This window comes from Spermophilus citellus (genome assembly GCF_964194105.1).
Source record: "Spermophilus citellus genome assembly, chromosome: 9".
Lineage (NCBI taxonomy): Eukaryota > Metazoa > Chordata > Mammalia > Rodentia > Sciuridae > Spermophilus > Spermophilus citellus.
The window spans coordinates 23580886-23600282 of record NC_138191.1 but is presented as its reverse complement, the minus strand read 5'-3'; the positions used below and the strand labels follow the sequence as shown (position 1 = coordinate 23600282).

Genomic DNA, 19397 nt, shown 5'->3' with positions numbered 1-19397 from the left:
TGATACTCCAGGCACTCTTCTAAGTGCTTGGCACCTCTCCGTGGAATCCTCATAGAATCCCATGAGGTCATAATCAGTCTCATTTTAGATACAAAAAGAGGCACAGTGAGGGTCAATAACTTGCTCAAGATCATACTGCTAGTAAGTAGTGGCCCTGGAAGTCAGCCCCAGGTAGGCTGGTGCCAGAGTTTGCACATTTATTCATCATGCTCAACTCTGTAACAGCAAGACTGAAACAATGTCCATTGAGAAGGGACTGGTTCACAAAGTCCAGTGCAGCCATTAGAGAGAATGAAGGTCTATCTGTTCTGATAAAAAAAAAAAAAAAAAAAAAAAAGATCTGCGAGATATACTTTTAAATGAAAAAATGCAAATTGCTAGACAGAACTCTGATATCTTTATTTGTGTGGTGAATACATGCCAGTGTATATCTGTATATTTAGGATACCTCTGGAAGAAAACACAATCAGCGGGTTTTAGTGATAAGCCGGGGTGAGGGGACAGGTGATGGGACATGATACCTGGGGACTGAGGATCAGGGATGGAAAGGGGGCCTGCTTTCCCTTAAAAGCCTTTTTTTGTAATTTTTGGAGTTCTTCATTTACAATCATGTTGAGGATCTTCAGGGGGCACCACACCTAATGCTCCCATTCCCCATCCGACTTTTGAACCACCTGAGAAATAAGAGGACTCAGAAGATAAAAATCAAAATATCATCTTTATTATGAATATGGCCAACATGGGAAAATGTAGCTTATACTGTAGCTGCAAAGAAGAGGACATCAGAATTCTGAGCTCCATAACCAACTCAGCTGGACCAAAGGTGGTCTTCCCTGCTCCATAAAAGCAATTCAGTGGCTGAGCCTGCCCCTAAGGACTCCCAGAAGAGATCCCATCTTCTTTGAAACGTACACCCAAAAGATTTGTAAAAAGGAAGAGGAAGGGCAGATGACATACGCCCAGTTCCTACTCTCAGTCTCACGTCAGACAGGACGTCCCAGCTGGGAGTCCGCAAGGGGTATTACACCGATGGAGCCTTTCTACAGGGAAGGAAGCAGGGGCGCGAGAGAAGCAGCAACCACAAATCGCTCGAAAAATCCATTAGGGCTGGGGGTGTAGCTCAGCGGTGAAACGCTTGCTTAGCATGAATGGAGAGCCTGGGTTCCATCCCCAGCACCAAAAATAAAGAAAAAAAAATATTCATAATGTTTAAAAATCAAGGTAAAGAAATTGAGGTTCAAGATGATGAAGTAATTTATTCAACATTACGCAGCTAGTAAATGACAACGAAAATTTAAATCAAGTCCTCTGCACTAAAATTCCTCGCATCTTGCCTCGGTGCCATAGCTGCCCCACAGCACTAGTGGCAGCGGACCCAGAAAGGCAAAGTCAAGTGGCGTGATAGAGCCTTCGAGAGCCTATTCTTTCCAAGATAGAGCAGCTGCTTTAGGCAGCTGGACTTGAGGGAAAAGCCAGTAAAAGAGGGCTTCATAAAGGCGGAGGCTCTTGGTGGGAGGACCCAGGTTTAGGAGAAAGACTGGTTTAGGCAAATAATCCCTCGGAGAGGCCACAGCAGGAACAGAGCAGCCAGCCCCATGAGGGCAGCAGAGCCCTGGGAATTGTCATCTCCCTTTGGCTGACTGCAGGAAGCTCAGGGAAGAGGCTGATATGAAACCCGTCCGCCAGCCCCACAGCTAGAAGTCATGTTGGCTTTCCCATCCAGAGCCGCAAGATCAAAGGTATACAGTGTCCTGTGGCCATCAATTATATGTGCTGTACCAAATTGATCATTCTTCCCTCTTTTTCTTGAAGCTTCCCATTTTTAACAACGTGTCCTGTATTGGATTTTTGTCTTTCCACCATGAGAACTGGTGCATGGTCAGAGCTGCTGGAGGATTCAATAAATAATAACTGACCACGGATTCAAAAGATCTTTGCTAGGTAAGGGAAGGAAAAAAGCTCTTGGATCCTGGATCAATCAGAACAAACCTGTAAGCTTTTCAGGGAAAATCATGCTCCAGACAGTGTGAGTGTAAATTTTTCAGGACATCTGATGTCTTGACCTGCGGTGGGAGATCAATGTCTGCCTCTCACCTTGTACAACAGGATGTCCTGAGCCAGTTCAGGATTGCCATTTGCAGAACCAGACGGCTAGTGGCCCTTGTTGCAAATTCCACATATGGCCACAGAGGGGGACTGGAGCTCTGTTTTGGTGCAGGGGAAAGGGAGCCCTTTTGATGTTATTTGAGACTGGCAGGGAGGGAGGCTGTATGGAATCATTCAGGCTTAGTATTCACACCCTCATCCCTTCCCAGACTGCTGAGGGGTTTTGACTTCCTGCCTATGGAGAGAGAAGTCAGAGTACAGACTGACGGACTGTGCTCATGAAAGACTTTTGTTCAAGAGTCTGGATCTAATCACAAAGGGCACATGCAGAGTCCTATCAACAGCCAATCTCCCTGTCCTAACCCTGCTCACATCAGGGCTGCTTGAGTATCGTTAAGACTGAGGTTGGGCAGCACCCCCATTAGAAGGAACTATGAAATTTTGAAGAGAGGGGTTCTGATGAGGACCACTGAGGCAGGCATGGGGAGCCCTATGAACTCCCAGAAATAGCAGGAGAGACACTGTACCAGGAAGGGAAGTACAGATACGCAGATGAGAGTTCCAAGTATTGGAGAGTCTGGCCCTAATGACAATATCACCTCTCATGTTCCCATGGCTGCTAATGCCATGATCTTGATTCATGTTTTCTGATTTGAATGGATATGTCACTTACCGCCTCTTGGTTCCTCATTGATCAGAAGCAGCATCCCTTTACTCTGACAGCAGTTTCCCATAAAGATTATGATTAATGGCCAACAATCTTTTCGTCAAGAGAATCTGAGATCCACTGATTTAATCTATCTCCCCTTGGTGGGGCAGGACAGCATTTAATACCAATTCAGAAATATATATATATCAGGGATTGAACCCAGGGGTGTTTAACCACTGAGACACATCCCCAGCCATTTTTTTTTTTTTTTTTTGAGACAGGATCTCCCTACGTTGCTTAGCGCCTTGCTAAGTTGCTAAGGCTGGCTTTGAATTTGGAATCCACCTGCCTTCACTTCCCAACTCACTGGGATTATAGGCATATGCCACAGTGCCTGGCTGGAATATAACACATTTTAGGGAAGTTTTCAAGAAATACTTTTTCCAGTAATACCCTAGGAGGAGTTAGTCATACCCTGGAGTTCATTAGACATGGATTAGAAATTTATTGGATAACAAATAAAAATGACTTTCTGACCCCCTGACCCAGATGCAGGAGAACTAACGTCTGGAGATGTTGTTTGATTGTAGCCCTGCTCAGTGTGATCTACTACAGCTCTTCTGACTGTCACCGTTGTTAACTCATCACAAATGATTTGCTGGCGAGTTGAGAAAGTCCTTCAGAAAGCCTGAGAGATCAGAACCAGTCCCCGAGATGTGGGCCAGTTGTCATGGTGATACTATTGTAGCATCATCACTTTATTTATGAACTAAATAAAAGAAATCTTCAGTCACATCTGTTCAGTATGAGCCATTTCCTTTGGAGTCAGGACATACAGGAGGAGCTTCCAAGAGTTGCCTACTTTGTTGGGGGAATAGAAAAAGGAAAATTCAGTTGAGATCTATTGCCTACCTGAATGCTTCTGCAGCAAAAATTGCAAACTCTCTCATGGGAGCTTCCTGGGGACTAAGACCAAAGTTGGTTTGCAGGGTTGAAATCTGATGTCATTACTGCAAAACTCATTGGTCAGTCAATGTGGAAGCTTGGCCCCTGGGGCTTGCGTTGGCCTCCCCCAAGCTTAGATGATGTGAATGCAACTGGGTTCTTCAGAACCCAAGAATGTCAAAGTAGCAGGGTCCTTGCTTCAGGTTACCACATTTTAATTGCCCTAGTGGGAGGAAGCAGACCTTGACAGCAACAGCTTGCTCAACTCCTTGCTAAACATATAGTGCTGGCTTCCACTGTCACCTTTCATAGCACCCTGTGTTTCCCCTTACTCCAAGTGACAACCTTATAGTTGTGTGTTTCGGTGGTAGTTTGTCTCCCTCACATTTTATACCACTCCATGTAGGCTGATGCTGTTTATTTTGCTCACCATTATATCCAGCATCCAGCATGGTTCTTATTGAATGAATGAATGAAGAAATGAAGGGAAAATCCTAGGTAGTATGGGAATGGAGGTTCCAATTTACAGAGAAGAAAACAGCTTCAAAAACAAAGAGCTGCCCAAGGGCAGGCCTTAAAGAAGTGACAAAGAAGTTGGTTTGCAAAAACATAGATCGTGATTGTGTAGCAGAGGGAGTGGTCACTGGTTGTATTGCCCATGTCCCCCACCCTCCACAGATCCCAGAGTCCTGGAGGACTAACAGCCAGAAACGCCATGGGAGCTACCACTTTGCTTTCTCAGGCCTCCTGCTCTGGTCACAGGTCAGAAAACCCCAGGGAGAGCACAAGTCCTTACAGCCTTGGCTTGAGATTTCAGCTTCTCCAGGCCACAGACTTGTGTGTCACCCTGTGTCTCGTGTTATGTTTTGTTTTTTCCCCTCTTTCCTTGAAATGTTCCTTTTACACTTGTACCCAGAGGAGGTTGGGGTTTATTTTGTAATTATGTCCACAGTCTTCATTGCCTAGCATGTGTCTGAGCATAAAAAGAAAAAAGAAAAAAAAAATTAAAAAGCCAGAGGCATTGCATCTGTTATTTTTTGCTTTGTGTGCACTTCAGAGTTTAGCAGAATCACCCCATGGTGGCTAGAGAATCTTCCAGACAGACCAGCACTGGTGTTTCTGATGCTTCCCCAAAGGGAAAGATGAACAAATCACGCAGTCTCTTCTCTATTTAGGAAGTGGGGAGACCTGAAGATCAGGTCGCTGTGGGGCACAGCACCCAGAGCAGAAGAATCAAGAATGGAACTTACCAAGGACGTGGGATTCACAGGAGAAGCTTGGCTGTTCTGGGGGCCTCTACCAAAGCCTTTACCTGTAGCCACCCAAGAGAGCAGGAGACACAAAGCTAAAGGGCAACTTCCTTGCCTCAAGACTAGGGTTAAGACCCCAGAGACTGTCCTCTTCCCCCCACCCCTTCTCAAGGAGACCTCTCTGTGCCTGCTTACCCGGGGTCTCAGAAGCTCCTTCCTTTGACAGGAGGAGCCTTGGCTCCAGAAATTCCTAAACAAAATGTTTCAATCAAGGAGTAAGGCTGCCACCAAGAGCTGGTGTGCTCAGGAAGCAGGTGACCTTCCAGATAAGAAGGGCACGCTGTGGTGGTCTCAGGGCTTCCCTCCGCCCTGTCTACACACACCTCCAGCTAAGAAGGCTACAGTGCTCCTCTGCCTCCTCTCTTGATATCTTTGTCACCGTGACACAGATATTTCCCCCAGCCCATGGACTGGCCACCTTGGTCTCTAGGTGCACAGACAATAAGAGGGGAGCCACATTGATTCGTTGAAAACTGTTCTTTGACCTCTTTCATGGGCTTTAATTCCTGTCTTCCTTATCCCCACTGCCAAAGGCTACTTACCCCTTCTATTCCTTTGACTTCTCCTTCTCTTGGACAAATGACTGATTATAAAGATGATCCCCAAACTGGTAAGCAGTACGCAAATGATAAGGATGGACATCCTGGAAGGAATTAGAGCCAATTTCACATCCCTTGGAAGGAACCACCATTTGGTTTTCTACTCCGTTTCGCCCTTTTCTGAGATCTGCAACCGCCACTCCCAACCCAGCTCCTGAGAACTTTAGAGTGACCCTGTCCCATGAACCACACATGCATAGACCTAGGGGACATCTGATCAGGCTGGGCAAGTGAGCTCCTTCCTCAGAAATCAACTGGGAGCTGGGAATAGGAAGATGAAGTCTCAAACTGGCCAGTCTCATGAACAGAGAGGGACAAATCAAGATGCCTTATTTTGTGGCAGAAGAAGAAGGAGGGGGCAATAAAGGAAATATCAAAGATCAGTACAAAGAGAAAAAGAAGCAAAAATATATATGAGTAGCAGATTAGAAGGGGAAATGAAGTCTGAAGATACTCCTGGCAATTTCAGAGGTGGCCTCATCCCAGCCCCAGCATTTGAGACACTGCTCAGTCCTTAAAATAAATGTCCCACCCCAACCCCTGAATTAAATTAAAATTTAAATTAAACTCCCACTGAGTTCAATTTTTGCTGCTTTTAAACAAGAGTCCTAAACTATTTATATATTTTTTTCTTTTGAGGTATTAGAGATTGAACATATGACCTTGTGCATGTTAGGCAAGAGCTCTGGTTTTTTGTAATTAATTTATTCTTTTTTTAAGAAACCAAATAGTCCTATTGAGGATAGGTAGTTCAGGTGGAAAGCAATATGCACCTGGAAAGTAGTAAGTGCAAACCAACCACTCACAGACTTATGTTGTTGGGTCCCTTTCTTCCACTCCCTTCCCAAGCCCATCTGTCTTCTAAGACTCACCTGGAGCGGTCGGCCTTGTGGATGATTCTGGAAGCCCTGCAGCTTCTATTCTTGTTGCCTGGTGAGTCTGAATCAGAAAGGATGACTGAGTAAGTGAGGCCCATACCCAGGTCCTTCCTCGGCCTTCCAGCGGCAGCTCTACCTGCCATTCACAATCTCCAGAGAGGGAGCACCTATTGACTTCCAGCAAAGCATAGGCACCAAGCACAGTTGTATAAATGTGCCCTGCATAGGGAACAAGACTGAGGGGACAGGTCGGGAGTGGAATCCAGGCCGTGGTCACTGGACCCCAGGCTCCTGAGCACCTTTTCCAGGTTTGTATGAAGGCCCCATGTGGACTACAGATGGCCCGTGGTAACAGACCCAGGCTGAGGGCCACTCCCGTAGGTGGGAACAACCAGAAGGCCAATCCCCGGCTTAAGGAACAGATCAGTAGGTGATGTAACTGTCACATGCTTCTGACAACCACAAAGAACTCAGTGGGAGAAGTCCCACCACAGTCACCCACATTGCCTCCTCTGAAAAGATCTGGAAGGGGCGTGTTTATCTACACTGAGGAACACATTTAGATGGACTTCTCTCATCCTGAGCTTCAAACTCAGGACATGCTCTACAGTGAAATAAAAGCAGAAGCACACAACGCAGGAAGACAGTGGCAGTGAATGACACTACACTAGGTCAAGGTCAAGCACCAGTAGGTCAAGCATAAACAAGGATCTCTTTCCAGCCCAGGGATGGGTAGGGTGGGGATCCCTTAAGTCCTCTGGTCTGTTTTCCTACTGTCCTTGTGCTCCAGATTGTGATAAAGTCTTTACTTCTAGAACTGAAAACAATAAGAAGCCCCCTCCCGAAACACAAAGGCCTTCAGGTGCAAAACGAGGTTTCCAGCATTCAGCAGGAGTTTATGAGTGAGCATCTGCAGAGCCCCGTGTCTTAGCTCTGGCCAAAAGCTGCAATGGACTGGCTCCATTGGACTTGGCCCTGTAGGTTCCAGCCCCCGAAACACCCTCCCCATGACCTCTGAGCAGAGACTGCATTCCTTATAAGTAAAAGCAAATACTGACCAGTTTGACCACAATATTTATCCATGTAGATTATTAAAATTATTTAAGTTGACAATTCCCCAGGCATCTGGGTCACATTTTGCACCCTATGTGATTCTTCAGGGCAGGAAGCTGACCATCAACACAGAGATCTCACACCTGTGAGATCTAGCCTCCAACTAGCCTCTTCCAAGGCCTATCAACCTGATTGCCACAAGGAGAGGGATGTTCCAACAGTGGACAGTGGTCCCAGGGACCAGACACACTCGCTTTCCCCAGACTCCCAATTAACCCCAGCACCACCATACCTTGGAGGGAGAGACCATGTCACCCCCAGAGAACCAGGGGAGAGCCTGAGTTGGTACTCCCATCTTCTGAGTTTTTACCACACCGACAAATGCACAGCCCCCTGGGTTACCCAAGTAAAACCCCTGACAGCCTCTACCTTTTCCAGACCCAAACTCATTGGCCTGGCCTCCTCTGCTGTCAGTCACAATCAGCTCTGTAAAATCCATGTCATCCCTGGCAAAGTCTCGCTGGATGCCACACCAGTACCAGCCCGTGTCTTCCTTGGTCAGGCAGGACACAGTGATGATGAATTGGCTTCCTGTGTCCTTCAGGGCCACACGGTCCGTGCTGTTGGGGGTCAAAGCAACGATGTGGCAGTAATCCCGGAAATAGCCTCGGCACCAATATTTGGTATGATGCTTATAGTGGGCGTCGTAATTGCAGCTGGCAGAAGCTGTGCCTAGCACGAAGCTTTCCTTCACTTTTTTGTCCATGACCATGGCATCTGTGAAGACACACACACACACACTGTTATTCTTTCAAGCTTGCTGCAGTTTCTCCCCGCCTGTCCACCTGAAAGATAATTAAAGAATTGGAGGCTGGTTTTTATTGCCTGTTTTCGGTAGATAGCTGTTATGGGCTGAGCTGTGACCTGCTAAAATTGGTTATAGAATATCTTTGGACAGAGGTCTTTAAAAGAGGTAATCAAGTTAAAGTAGAATCACAGGAAGTTGTCCTTAATCCAATATGGTCAGCATCCTTATTAAGTGAACAAGAGATTAAGACATGGAAAGAGGGATGACCATCTGGAGTCACAGCAAGAGGATAGCCTACTATGAGCCAAGGAGAAAGGCAATCAGAATGAAACCACATCTGCAGGCACCTTGGTCTTGGTCTTCTTTCTACCCTCCATAACTGTGAGGAAATACATTTCTGTTGTTTAAGCTGTTATGGTATTCTGTTATGGCCACCCTAGGAAACCAACATGGCAACCCCAGAGAAGTCTCTATTCCTGGTCTAAGGGACAGTGCAACAGAGGCCTCTTGCCATTGCCTGGTGGGGAGCCTGGAAGAGCCAGAGGTTCACTGTCAGCACACCCTCTGTCCCTGGCTACCCACTCTACCTTGGCAGCCTCAGATAGAAAGTGAAAATTGTGGAGGCTTCTGCTGGCTGCATAGAGCTAAAGACAGAGAGGCTCAGATTCTGAACCAGGAGTTTACTATCTCCTCTATGCAAGACTGGCCATGGGCACCTCTATCACGTCAGGATATTGCCTACTGAGGAACTCATGCACAACAGGTCCAGCAAAGAAAAGAGATGGCACGGTAGAGCTCATCCCTCTCAGCCCTCCATCGACTGTGTGCTAGGCTTGGGGTGTCACCAACCTGCAAAGTATGCTCACATCCTAGATGTCATTTGTTCTCCTAAAAAACCCACAGGGAAGATCACATGATCCTCTGGGTGGGAGTGGGGAGGGGTCACACTGACACTGACCCAGAGACCAATGCAGCAACTCCAAAGGTGACACTGCTGAGGGGTGACACAGCAGGGCACACCCCATGCTCTGAGTGAGTCCCATCTTTGGTGTCAGGCATAGGCAGAAGGAAAAAGTAGTGTGGACACATATCTGCACAGATACTTTTTGAGGGAAAAAAAAAGAAGGGAAGGCAAATTTGGGTAAACTAACAGAGAAAAAACAGAGCCCTCATTTTAACCAAGGGTTCCAAGCTCCCCACAATCCTCCTATCGGAGGAAGGTTCGAGAATTAATAGAGACAAGACCTGTTTTCACCTTTTATTTCCCCACTCATTTAGGTGGCTCGAGCTGATAAGTAGGGACTCCAAACAGGAAGAGAGAAGAAAATGCAAGGTCTCCAGGAAGGTCAGAGCCTGAAGGGCAGAGGTGCTCCTTCCTCTCGTCTTACCTGAAAGAAGAGCCCAGGAGAGCAGGATGAAGAGCCCCATGACTGGACCTTCGACTGGAACCACAGGAAGAACCCAGGGACCTCAGGAATTTCTGGATCTGTTCAAGGAAAAACAGGTGTGTTTGAGCTTAAGAGTTTTATCCCTCTTTGGAGAGATGAGTGAAACGTGGGAACCACAGGTTATTGCAAGCAGTCCTGGTGTGTATAGCTAGCCCAACTGTCCACTGAACGATGCACCTCATCAGAGGGATGACATTTACCAACACAAACTTATTATTTATGGGGCAACTAAGAATATTCTGGGCTTCCCAGCAGAGCCAAGAATAGCCATGGAGACACCCCTCCTGGATAAACCCACTCTGGCACATGGCACTTTGAAGAACACTCAGAAGAACACAGACACACACGTCGCTGCTGGCACACATTAGGTGTGCAACCACACCCTGTCTTGCTAATGCTCTGGGTATTATCAGAGGCCACTGCTTTTGCCCCTTCACCACTCCTGAGACCAAATGCCTATCCAGATGGGCGGGGGAGGGGGGAATCCCAGCAAAATTCCTAACTAGCCTAACTCCCAGGGGAATGCTGCCGGCTCACCTGGGGAATGTGGTTAGGAGTGGAGCATGCCAGCTCCCAGGAGCAGTTGTGTCTGAATCTGCAACACGGGAGCAGGCAGAGGGGTGAGTATTTTGGTGTCAGCCGCCAGGGCAGCAGTCTCCAGAATTCTTGAGAGCTTTCCTAGATAGAGCCGGGACAAATCAGGGAGGTCTGTCCATGAAGCAGCAGCAACGGCAGCAGCTTCCTCTGATTCCTAATGGGGACTCATACACTGGCCACTCATTTTAAGTTTGACTCCTTGAACCACCTTAATTTCTTGAAGCTGGTTGCTACTTATCACACTCCAGAGCTAGCATTCCCACCAAGGGCCCGATGTGGATGGTTTTCTAGATCATGCAATAATGTCTTCCCTCAAGAAAGGAGAGCTTTCCTCTAACACACAGGAACTCAGCATCTGGGCCAGCAGTAAGCTTGTATCGTGGTAGGTGTTTTGCCTACATTAATTCACTTACTCCTACAAAAACCTCTATGAGTTTGACAAACAAATTGCATGGGAGGTTGGGGGGTGGAAGGAAGAGAACCATAGATTAAAGGAAGGAAGAGAACCCATAGATTAAACTGGATTAAAGAGACATAGGGACAAATACTTATTTGCATCCTGTTTGAAAATAATTCAGGACATTAGGTAGTTGATACGGATAAGAAATATTAAGAAATAATTATTAATTTTGTTTCAGATGTGATCATGGTATTATAATAGCCAGCCTTCAAGATGGCTCCCGGTGTATATGCCCATGTATGGTCACTCTGAAATTGATCATTCAGGCTGGTCTGTGTGAGCACAAAACATGGAAGACAATATGGTGTATGCTTTAGATGCTAGATCATAAGAGGTTTGCAACTTCTACATTAGTCTCTTATGCTGACCTCTCTTGGGGAAGTCAACCACCATGTTCTAAGGACCAAACAGGCTATAGGGAAGCTCAGGTGGAAAAAAGCCAATCTGCCAGGCATGTGAGAGCCACCTTGTAAACAGATCCTTCAGCCACAATCAAGCCTTCAGATGACTGTAGACCCAGTAACCTCATGAGAGACCAGGAGCATGAACCATCCAACCAAAATATCCCTTGAATTCCTGACTCATGGACAGGACAGCACAAGATATAATTGCCATAAATCTTTAAATTTGGGGATAATCCCTCATGCTACAGTGAATAATTAGCAGAGATATTGTAGTCCTATTGTGTGTGTGTGTATGTGTGTGTGTGGTGCTGGGGATTGAACCCACGGCCTTGTGCATGCAAAGCAAGCACTCTACCAACTGAGCTATATCCCCAGCCCCACATAGTCCTATTTTTTTTAAGAGAGAGTGAGAGAGAGAGGGAGAGAGAGAGAGAATTTTTTTAATATTTATTTTTTCGTATTTGGCGGAGACAACATCTTTGTATGTGGTGCTGAGGATCGAACCCGGGCCGCACGCATGCCAGGCAAGCACGCTACCGCTTGAGCCACATCCCTAGCCTGGTAGTCCTATTTTTTAAAAGCAGTTCTTTCCTCTGTCAAGGCTCTATTGCTCAATATTGCTCAGAAATGTTACTATGAAACCAAAGAAAATGCTGGCAGAAAGAGAAACAGATTATGCGCAGATAGGTAACAGCAAAATGCCCAAGATGTGAAAATGTCACACGTAAAGCAAATGAAAGGGCTAGAGTTACAGAAAATGACCAATGTGTGTCCTAGCCTGCTGAGTATAGCTTGCTGTTATGAGGTCCACTGCTCTACCTGCAGGGTAGAATTAATTTCTATTCTATTTAGATGTGTCAATAAGAAGGCAAATGGGAACTAAGAATACGCTGAGTGAGAACTTTAAAACATCTTTAATAAATACAAAAACCAAAATGTTTACAGATGAAATCATTTCATGTCAGGACAATAGAGTAAGGCAAGTGGGTGTGGCCACAAATGAGACCAGGTTGACCATAAATTGAACATTTTTAAAGTAGGATAACGGATATTTGAGACTCATTATTGTAGTTACTCAAGTTTGTATATTAAAAAGTAAAAAACGAAAACACTTTGACTTGAGTGTCAAATGAGGAAAACGGAGGTTCAGAAATTTAAGGAGCTGGCCCAAGTTCACATACCCAGTAAAGCCCCTGGGATCTGATGCTACATCTGGGGAGGGTAAGGGGAACAAGTAAAAAGAAAAAAAGAAAATTCCTCTTTCCATTATAGTATACTTGCTTCCCCAATTGCAGCAATACATAAAGTTGTGGAGCACTTTAGAGTTTACTAAAAGACTTTACATACTGTGTCATCTGAGTGACTGGGGCAAGATGTGGCCCAAACTTTCTTATTCCTTCCACTCAGCTCTAGTATCTAAAGGCAGAGTTTCTGTAGAAAATGTGCACTTAGTTGTAAGAAACTGAATACAGGCAATGGCAAGACCATATAAAAACAGAAATCTGACTCATAACCTCCAGCAACCCGCTCAAGAAGCCAACAGCTTATCTATAATACACAATAAACCAGCCTGTGCTAAGTTAGGCTTAAAGGAAATCAGATTATTATCTCTAGTGACAATTTAGGAAGCCCTATAACAATCCCCCCAAATTGCTAGGAGTTAATTAATAAGTGATGTCATCCCATTTTTTTTTTTTTTTGTATTAGGGATTGAATCCAGGGGCACTTAACCACTGAGCCACATCCCCAGCCTTTTTTGTATTTTATTTAGAGACAGGGTCTCACCAGCTTGCTGAGGGCCTCACTAAATTGCCGAGGCTGGCTTTGAACTCACAATCCTCCTGCCTCTGCCTCCCGAGCTGCTGAGACTACAGGCATGCCCCACTGCGCCCAGCCATTCCCCAATTTTTGTCCCAACTTCCAACTTAGGACCAACCAGATGTGCACCCTCAACCAATCATACAAAATGCCCCCACTTCAGTTAGCCTACAAGTTCCCCATCCTAACACCTTCCAATCAGGACATAGTTGAAGTCTTTCCTTTTTTCCTCTGTTAAAAAAAAGTTACCTGGACTTCAGTGGCTTCAACACCTTGAGTTTCTCATAGTCAAGTTGAAACCAACTCAGTGTAAAACCATAAAACAGCACTTAATTTTAATCAGAAACCACCCAACTGGCCTCTAATGTGGGACTTCGATAAATACATCAAATCAAAATTCACTTGATCAGTTATACAAATAATGTACAAATATATTTGTCTTGCTTCCACAAATGCTTTCTAAAAGTCCCCCCACCCTGACCCCTCTTCTCAGGGTTGTCCTCAACAACTTGCTGACTAGTGCTGCCCAGTTCATGAATTGTTGAATGCTCAGATAAGCTCATTAAAATTTTAGTGTTTATCTTTATCCTTTAGCCTTCCCACTCCTCTGCCTGCCTGTGAGCATTTTCCAAAGGCTAGCGATGGTGGTCAGCTTCTTTGCTACAGCAAGCTCAGAATACATAGACTTTGCTTCTTCTCACTAAGCGGGTCTTTGTTTATTTTCACACTCGACTCAATAAAATAATAATTTTAAAAGGTAAGCAAACCCAGTTACTCAACGTTCACCTTCGTTCTAGATTCTTCCCATGGAGAAGATGGAAGCAAATCTCAGTTTTATCTGGGTGGTCCTTTAACCGACTCTCTTAGAATAGAAGCCCACAGCTACCCTTTACTATCTGGCTGCACAAGGACCCACAGGAGACTCCCGTGACACTAATCTCTAAATCTGAAACCAGGGTGGCTCTCCCTATGTCTAACCAACCTCCTCACGGATGATTTTTGGTTCGTCTTTTTGAGTTTACTCTAGAAAGGATATTTTCTCTCTAAGGGCTTCCTCTGGGCTAGTGCAATACCTTATTTCAAGAGATTCCTATTTGGCAAAAAAATGCAAGCTGTTTTGGCAATCAGGGGTTCGGGGGAGAAAAGCAGGGTAGAAAGGGGAAGGGAGAGAAAAAAAAATAAAAGCAGTTTTGAGGGCTGGGGCTGGGGCTGGGGCTCAGTGGTAGAGCGCTTGCCTTGCATCTGTGAGGCCCTGGGTTCGATTCTCAGCACCTCATAAAAAATAAATAAAGGTATTAAAAACAACAACAACAACAACAAAAGCAGTTCTGAAACCCAGGAACTATGGCTCGTCCAATGATATCAAACAACCAGGACAGTTAGGTGCTCTGACTTGAGGGAAGTAGTGACTTTAAATCAAGTTTCCAAAAAATAAAGGGCGGGCAGGGGCTATATGTTGCTATAGCAACTGGGTTAGAGAGTAAATTAAGAGTCATAGTGTGAAGATTACCAGGAAACAGAGCTCGATAGCACTTCCCCTTCATTCTCCAACAGGGTAGAGTTTATAAACTCAGGACCTCTATCTGGGGATGTTCATTAACTAAAACCAAAAATTAAGAAAGGGGTAAAGTTAAAACTTGATACTTCCTGGCCTTTTCTGGAAGAAATAAGAAAGAGAAATAAGGGACCCTTTGCTAAAATGGCAATGTTAACAAGATAAATTTGGTTACCAGGCTCTGGCCCAAGATTAGGTTTAGGAAATATTTCCAGGAATGGCTAAGATACCCTATGCTCTTGGTTTAATTGGAACCTTCATCCTGCTGCACTTGTCAAGTTAATACACCTGGAGTGAGCGTCCACACACCGCTGCAGATTTGGAGGCCAAACCAGAGATGCCTGGAGGCTCCTTGAATGCCTGGAGCCACACTCAATGTGGGAACAATAATGAGTGACATCTGTCCTGTCAATATCCTGATTAATTAAAGATCAGCAAAAGTAGCTAAGGCAAAACCTCCACCAATTGTCATACACACACACACACACACACACACACACACACACACACACTGTAGCTTGAACCCATCCACCTGTTAATTGTACATAAGGTGAGCTTGAGAGTTTGGATTTGAAGTTATCAGCGCTTCCTTCATGTCTGAGAATAGATGGCAGGAAGCTTGGATTTTTCCCCTAGGGCAGGTCTGAGCTTAAATCCACTACTTGTTAATCGTGTGAATCACAGGCAAGTTACTTAACTTCTCTGTTGCATCAGTCTGTTTTTTCTATGAAAGGGAGATAAAAAAAAAAAATAGTTGCAGTACCTACCTCACAGATTGTTGGGACCAAAGGAGACTGTGCACACGGAAAGCTTGATGCACAGAAAGTATTCAATGAATAAACTGTTGGTTGTCTCTTTTTGCCCTACACCCACTACTCCTCTTAGAATGAAACGCTAGGGGAAATGATCAGGTAAACAGTTTATAAAATTGGCAAGTGCTCTGATCAGCCCAGGAATCAGGAGCAGGGTGTCCTGGGGAAACTGGTAAGAAGGTGAGCACGCCATCTAGCTCCAGGTAACTGTAAACAGCAGGCTGAATGGCCCAAGCAGCCGGCTGGGTCTTCAAGCCCCAACTGACCAGCAAAGAGCCATACAACAGTTAGCGATCATCTTTTATTTACATAAATACATCTCCAGGTGAATTCAGCAGTGTATGACCCCCCTTCAGCTCAATTCACTCCTCCTGTTCCCACCCTCTCCTGGGAATCTTCTGAGAGCAGGTTCTCTTCTAGAACTCAGACACCATCACATAGGTGTCCATCCCAGTTAGAACCTCCTGTCAGTAAGTCAAGCAGACACCCTTCCAGTTCCATGACTCCTTCTGTTTGGGAAGGAGGAACACAGTCATTAACACACTATCCCTTAAGTCGGGCCTCCAGGAAATTGAATTAGAGAAGAACAAGGAAAAAATAATGGAGTGGAAGAAGAGGGTAGTAGTGATGGTATCATTGCAGGTAACTTGCCTTCACTGGGCTCCTGACCTAGTGAAGGAATCAAGGGTGCCTGGTTAGAAGCATAGGCCCACAGTGTTGATGCCGAATCCAAAGGTCCATGAGACAGAGGCATCTTTCCTGGACAACTACCCAGAAATCTGCTCAGTGCCTGGGTTGGTGGGATCAGAGGACTGGCAGACTCTACAGGTTTTGAGGATCAAAAGGTAGGTTTCCTTGAACTTCCTTATTTTGCAAGCATAGATGATAGGGTTCATCATGGAGTTTGCATGGGACAGCAGGATGCTCAGGAGCATCACATACTCTGGCACCTCAATGTTAAAGTACAAAATACAGTTGATGAAGGACAAAGGCAGCCAGCACAGAGCGAACCAGAAGAGAACCAGAAACAGGGACCTGGCTGTCTTGAACTCCCGTCCATAATACAAACTTGTCTCTTTGGAGCCAGAAAAGCTCTGATTGAGTTTGTTCCGGATGACATAGAAGATGTCCATATAGATGATGCACATGATGATCAGAGGGATGAAGATCCAGGTGAAGAAGCTGAAGAAGACCATGTACTCCATGCTCATGACAGAACGGAAACAGCACGGAAGCAAGGTGTCATTCTGGGGGTACCTTGAGGTTTGCTTCCCATTCCAGCCAAGCATGGGGGTCAATCCCACCAGGAAGGACACCAGCCAGCAAAGACCCAGAGCCAGCCATATTCTTCTTTGAGTGGTGACCCTCCTGTATCTGTTTGAATGGAAAAGAACCAGTGAATTCACAGCAGGAATTATGGAGACAGTGGAGGAGGTGAGGTGGGGGGAACCCAGCGCACACCCTCTCGATTCCCCAATCTTCTGTTAAAAGAGGAGAGCTCTGATAGTCTATGGTGATTCTAAGACAAGACGAGCAGATGCTGATTAGAGAACAATTCAGTGGGACTTCTCTAAAGAACAACAGTTTAGAATAGGTCAGGGATATGCTGTCTAGAGTCGGGTGTCTGCACACTCCAGTCACGGCTCCATTTGCAGCTCGGGAATTCTTCAATTCCTAGCGTGTAAGATGTATAGAAGTCTCCAGGGATCACCTACCTGGCTATTGTGCAGAGGCTCATAAATTACACTATGTCTCTCCCTCCCTCCCTCTCCCTGAATCTGCCCCTGTATGTCTATCTGCAGAGACATCCATTCCAGGCTCTCTCCCCAAGAGAAGAGAGAAGAATCACAGACAAGGCAATTAGGACACGTGGGGAATTCAATGTCTCCACGTAGCAGTCTATTCCCCTCAGGTAGTCACATGTTCTTTGCACAAAGGAGAACTTTTTTTTTGGGGGGGGGAAGAGCTCTCGTACCTCCCAAAAAGAAGAAAAAGAAAATATACATTCTACGAACCCCTTTCTCAGCATCGTGGCAGACATAGAATAGTCGCCATGGTCACGTTGAAGTGCTTTAGAGCCCTTACCAGACTCATCCAGGGAGTCCCCATTTCCCCCCTTGAAATGTCCCTCTTGGCAGCAATTTACACAGTCTGCAAGAGGGACACTAATATTGTTAAGTGCTATCTACTCAGTAGACTTTACTTCAATTAACACTCACAACCAACTGGAGATGTGTTTATGATAATCTCCATTTCATGGATGGCAATGGTGAAAAGAAGAGTAATTGTAGCTACCATTTATTGAGCACAGTCTATGGAACAGGAATTTTCTAAGGACTTTGCATGGGTTACCACATTGAATCTGATGAGGAAGGTGCAATTATTATTCCCACTTTGTAGGTGAAAAAAAAAAAGAAATCACAGACAAGTAACATAAGCAAGCTGGAAATGGTGGACTTGCGACTGAAAGGAGATGAGTCTGGCTCAGAGCATCTTAATCAGAACATCATCTTATGACACAGACGAGGAAACGGAAATTGAGAAAATTAAATAACATGCCCAAGGTCAGATTGCAAGGTCAGAGATTTGAACCCAGACTTGTTTACCTCAAAAGCTTTGCAAGCTCCCTCACCAGGCTCTCTCCCCAAGACCAATGCAATTAGGACACGTGGGGAATTCAATTTCTCCACTTAGCAATGTGTTCTCCTCACACAGTCACAGGCTCTTTGTACAAAGAAGAACTTTTTTTTGGAGGGGGAAAGCTCTCGTACCTCCCAAGAAGAAGAAAAAGAAAATATACATTCTAAGAACCCCTTTCTCAACATAGTGGCAGGAAGAGAATAGGAAGCAAAGTTAAAATACTAGCCTACATTTGCAAAGCAACACAACCTTCTGTTTGTCTTCCTCTTATTCCAATTATTCCAATTTCTCCTAAAACATCTTTGCTATAGGTTTTTCTCATTTCTAAAACTCAACAGCATTTTCTATTAAAGATGCACCAAACTTTTTTTTTTTTTAATTTTTAGCTCCTCTGGGGACTGAACACACACCCAGGGTCAGTGGAGAAGGGCTTAGAGCATTCCTCTGAAAACATTCCTGTTTCTCAATAATGAGTCTCAGCTCATCATTGCTGAACTCCCACAAACTCTCACCATATAGTGAGAAGACATTTGTTGACTTCTATCAACGTCAAAGGCTACTTTGAATTCATTTTCACTGGAAAAGCCTGCAATCTGAACTTTGTAGCCCCTTGACCAAGATGAGGAAACAGAAATTGAGAAAGTTAAATAACATGCCCAAGGTCAGATGGCAAGGTCAGAGATTTGAACCCAGACCCCTGCAGCATCCCATCCCTCTTCAAGGAGGTTACCTGACAGTGAGCTTGACCCGCAGGTATCGGTCCACAGCAATGGCCAGCAAGGACATGATAGAGGCATGGGTGAAGATCAGCAGCACACAGGACATGAAAAGACAGCTGTAGAAGTGCATTGGGATGTCCAGGCTGATGACAATGGCCAAAGGTATGACCAGCACCCCAACTGCAATGTCAGCCAGGGCTAGGGAGACAATGAAAAAAAAGGTGGTGGTCCTCAGACTGGGGTTCAGCTTGACCACCCAGATGACCAGTATATTGCCCACGATGGCACAGAGTCCGATAAAAACCTCCAAGGCGATGTAAGGAATTGTGACCCATGGCAGGGTAGTGCTGTTGTCAGACATCATCCTCTCCCAGAGGAATCTCCCAGGTGACCTGTGGGCCAGCAGGCTTCCTATCTAGCAGGATTCGCAGCTAGTGAACCTAGCTCTTGCCAGACATCTTCCTGGAAGTCCACAGGCAGCAAGTCTGAAACTCAAAACTCACTCACTGCTTCTCTTCCGTGGTGGGGCAATCTCTTGGAGACCCTCTCCTTAGACAGAACCCATCACAGGATGACCAGTTCCAAGCCCCTTTGTG

At 45.4% G+C, this 19397-nt stretch overlaps 2 protein-coding genes across 4 annotated transcripts in view; one reads left to right on the top strand and one right to left on the bottom strand.

Moving 5' to 3' along the window:
* LOC308655156 (transmembrane protein C1orf162 homolog) overlaps window positions 1-5534 on the top strand; it is a 16647-nt gene extending 11113 nt beyond the window's left edge. For all 3 annotated transcript variants that reach the window (XM_081305006.1, XM_081305005.1, XM_081305004.1), the window contains 2 exons: window positions 4379-4462; window positions 4876-5534. In XM_081305006.1, the coding sequence (XP_081161132.1) occupies window positions 4379-4462; window positions 4876-5049 (258 nt within the window). In that variant the 3' untranslated portion in view covers window positions 5050-5534. The remainder of the gene's footprint in view (window positions 1-4378; window positions 4463-4875) is intronic.
* Window positions 3462-19397, bottom strand: LOC308655155 (transmembrane domain-containing protein TMIGD3-like). The gene is given in 8 exon segments (XM_081305003.1): window positions 3462-3616; window positions 5553-5653; window positions 6482-6548; window positions 7970-8317; window positions 9737-9784; window positions 9787-9826; window positions 9828-9834; window positions 18813-19397. Coding segments are annotated over 8 exon segments (1035 nt in total). The 5' UTR covers window positions 19166-19397; the 3' UTR covers window positions 3462-3545.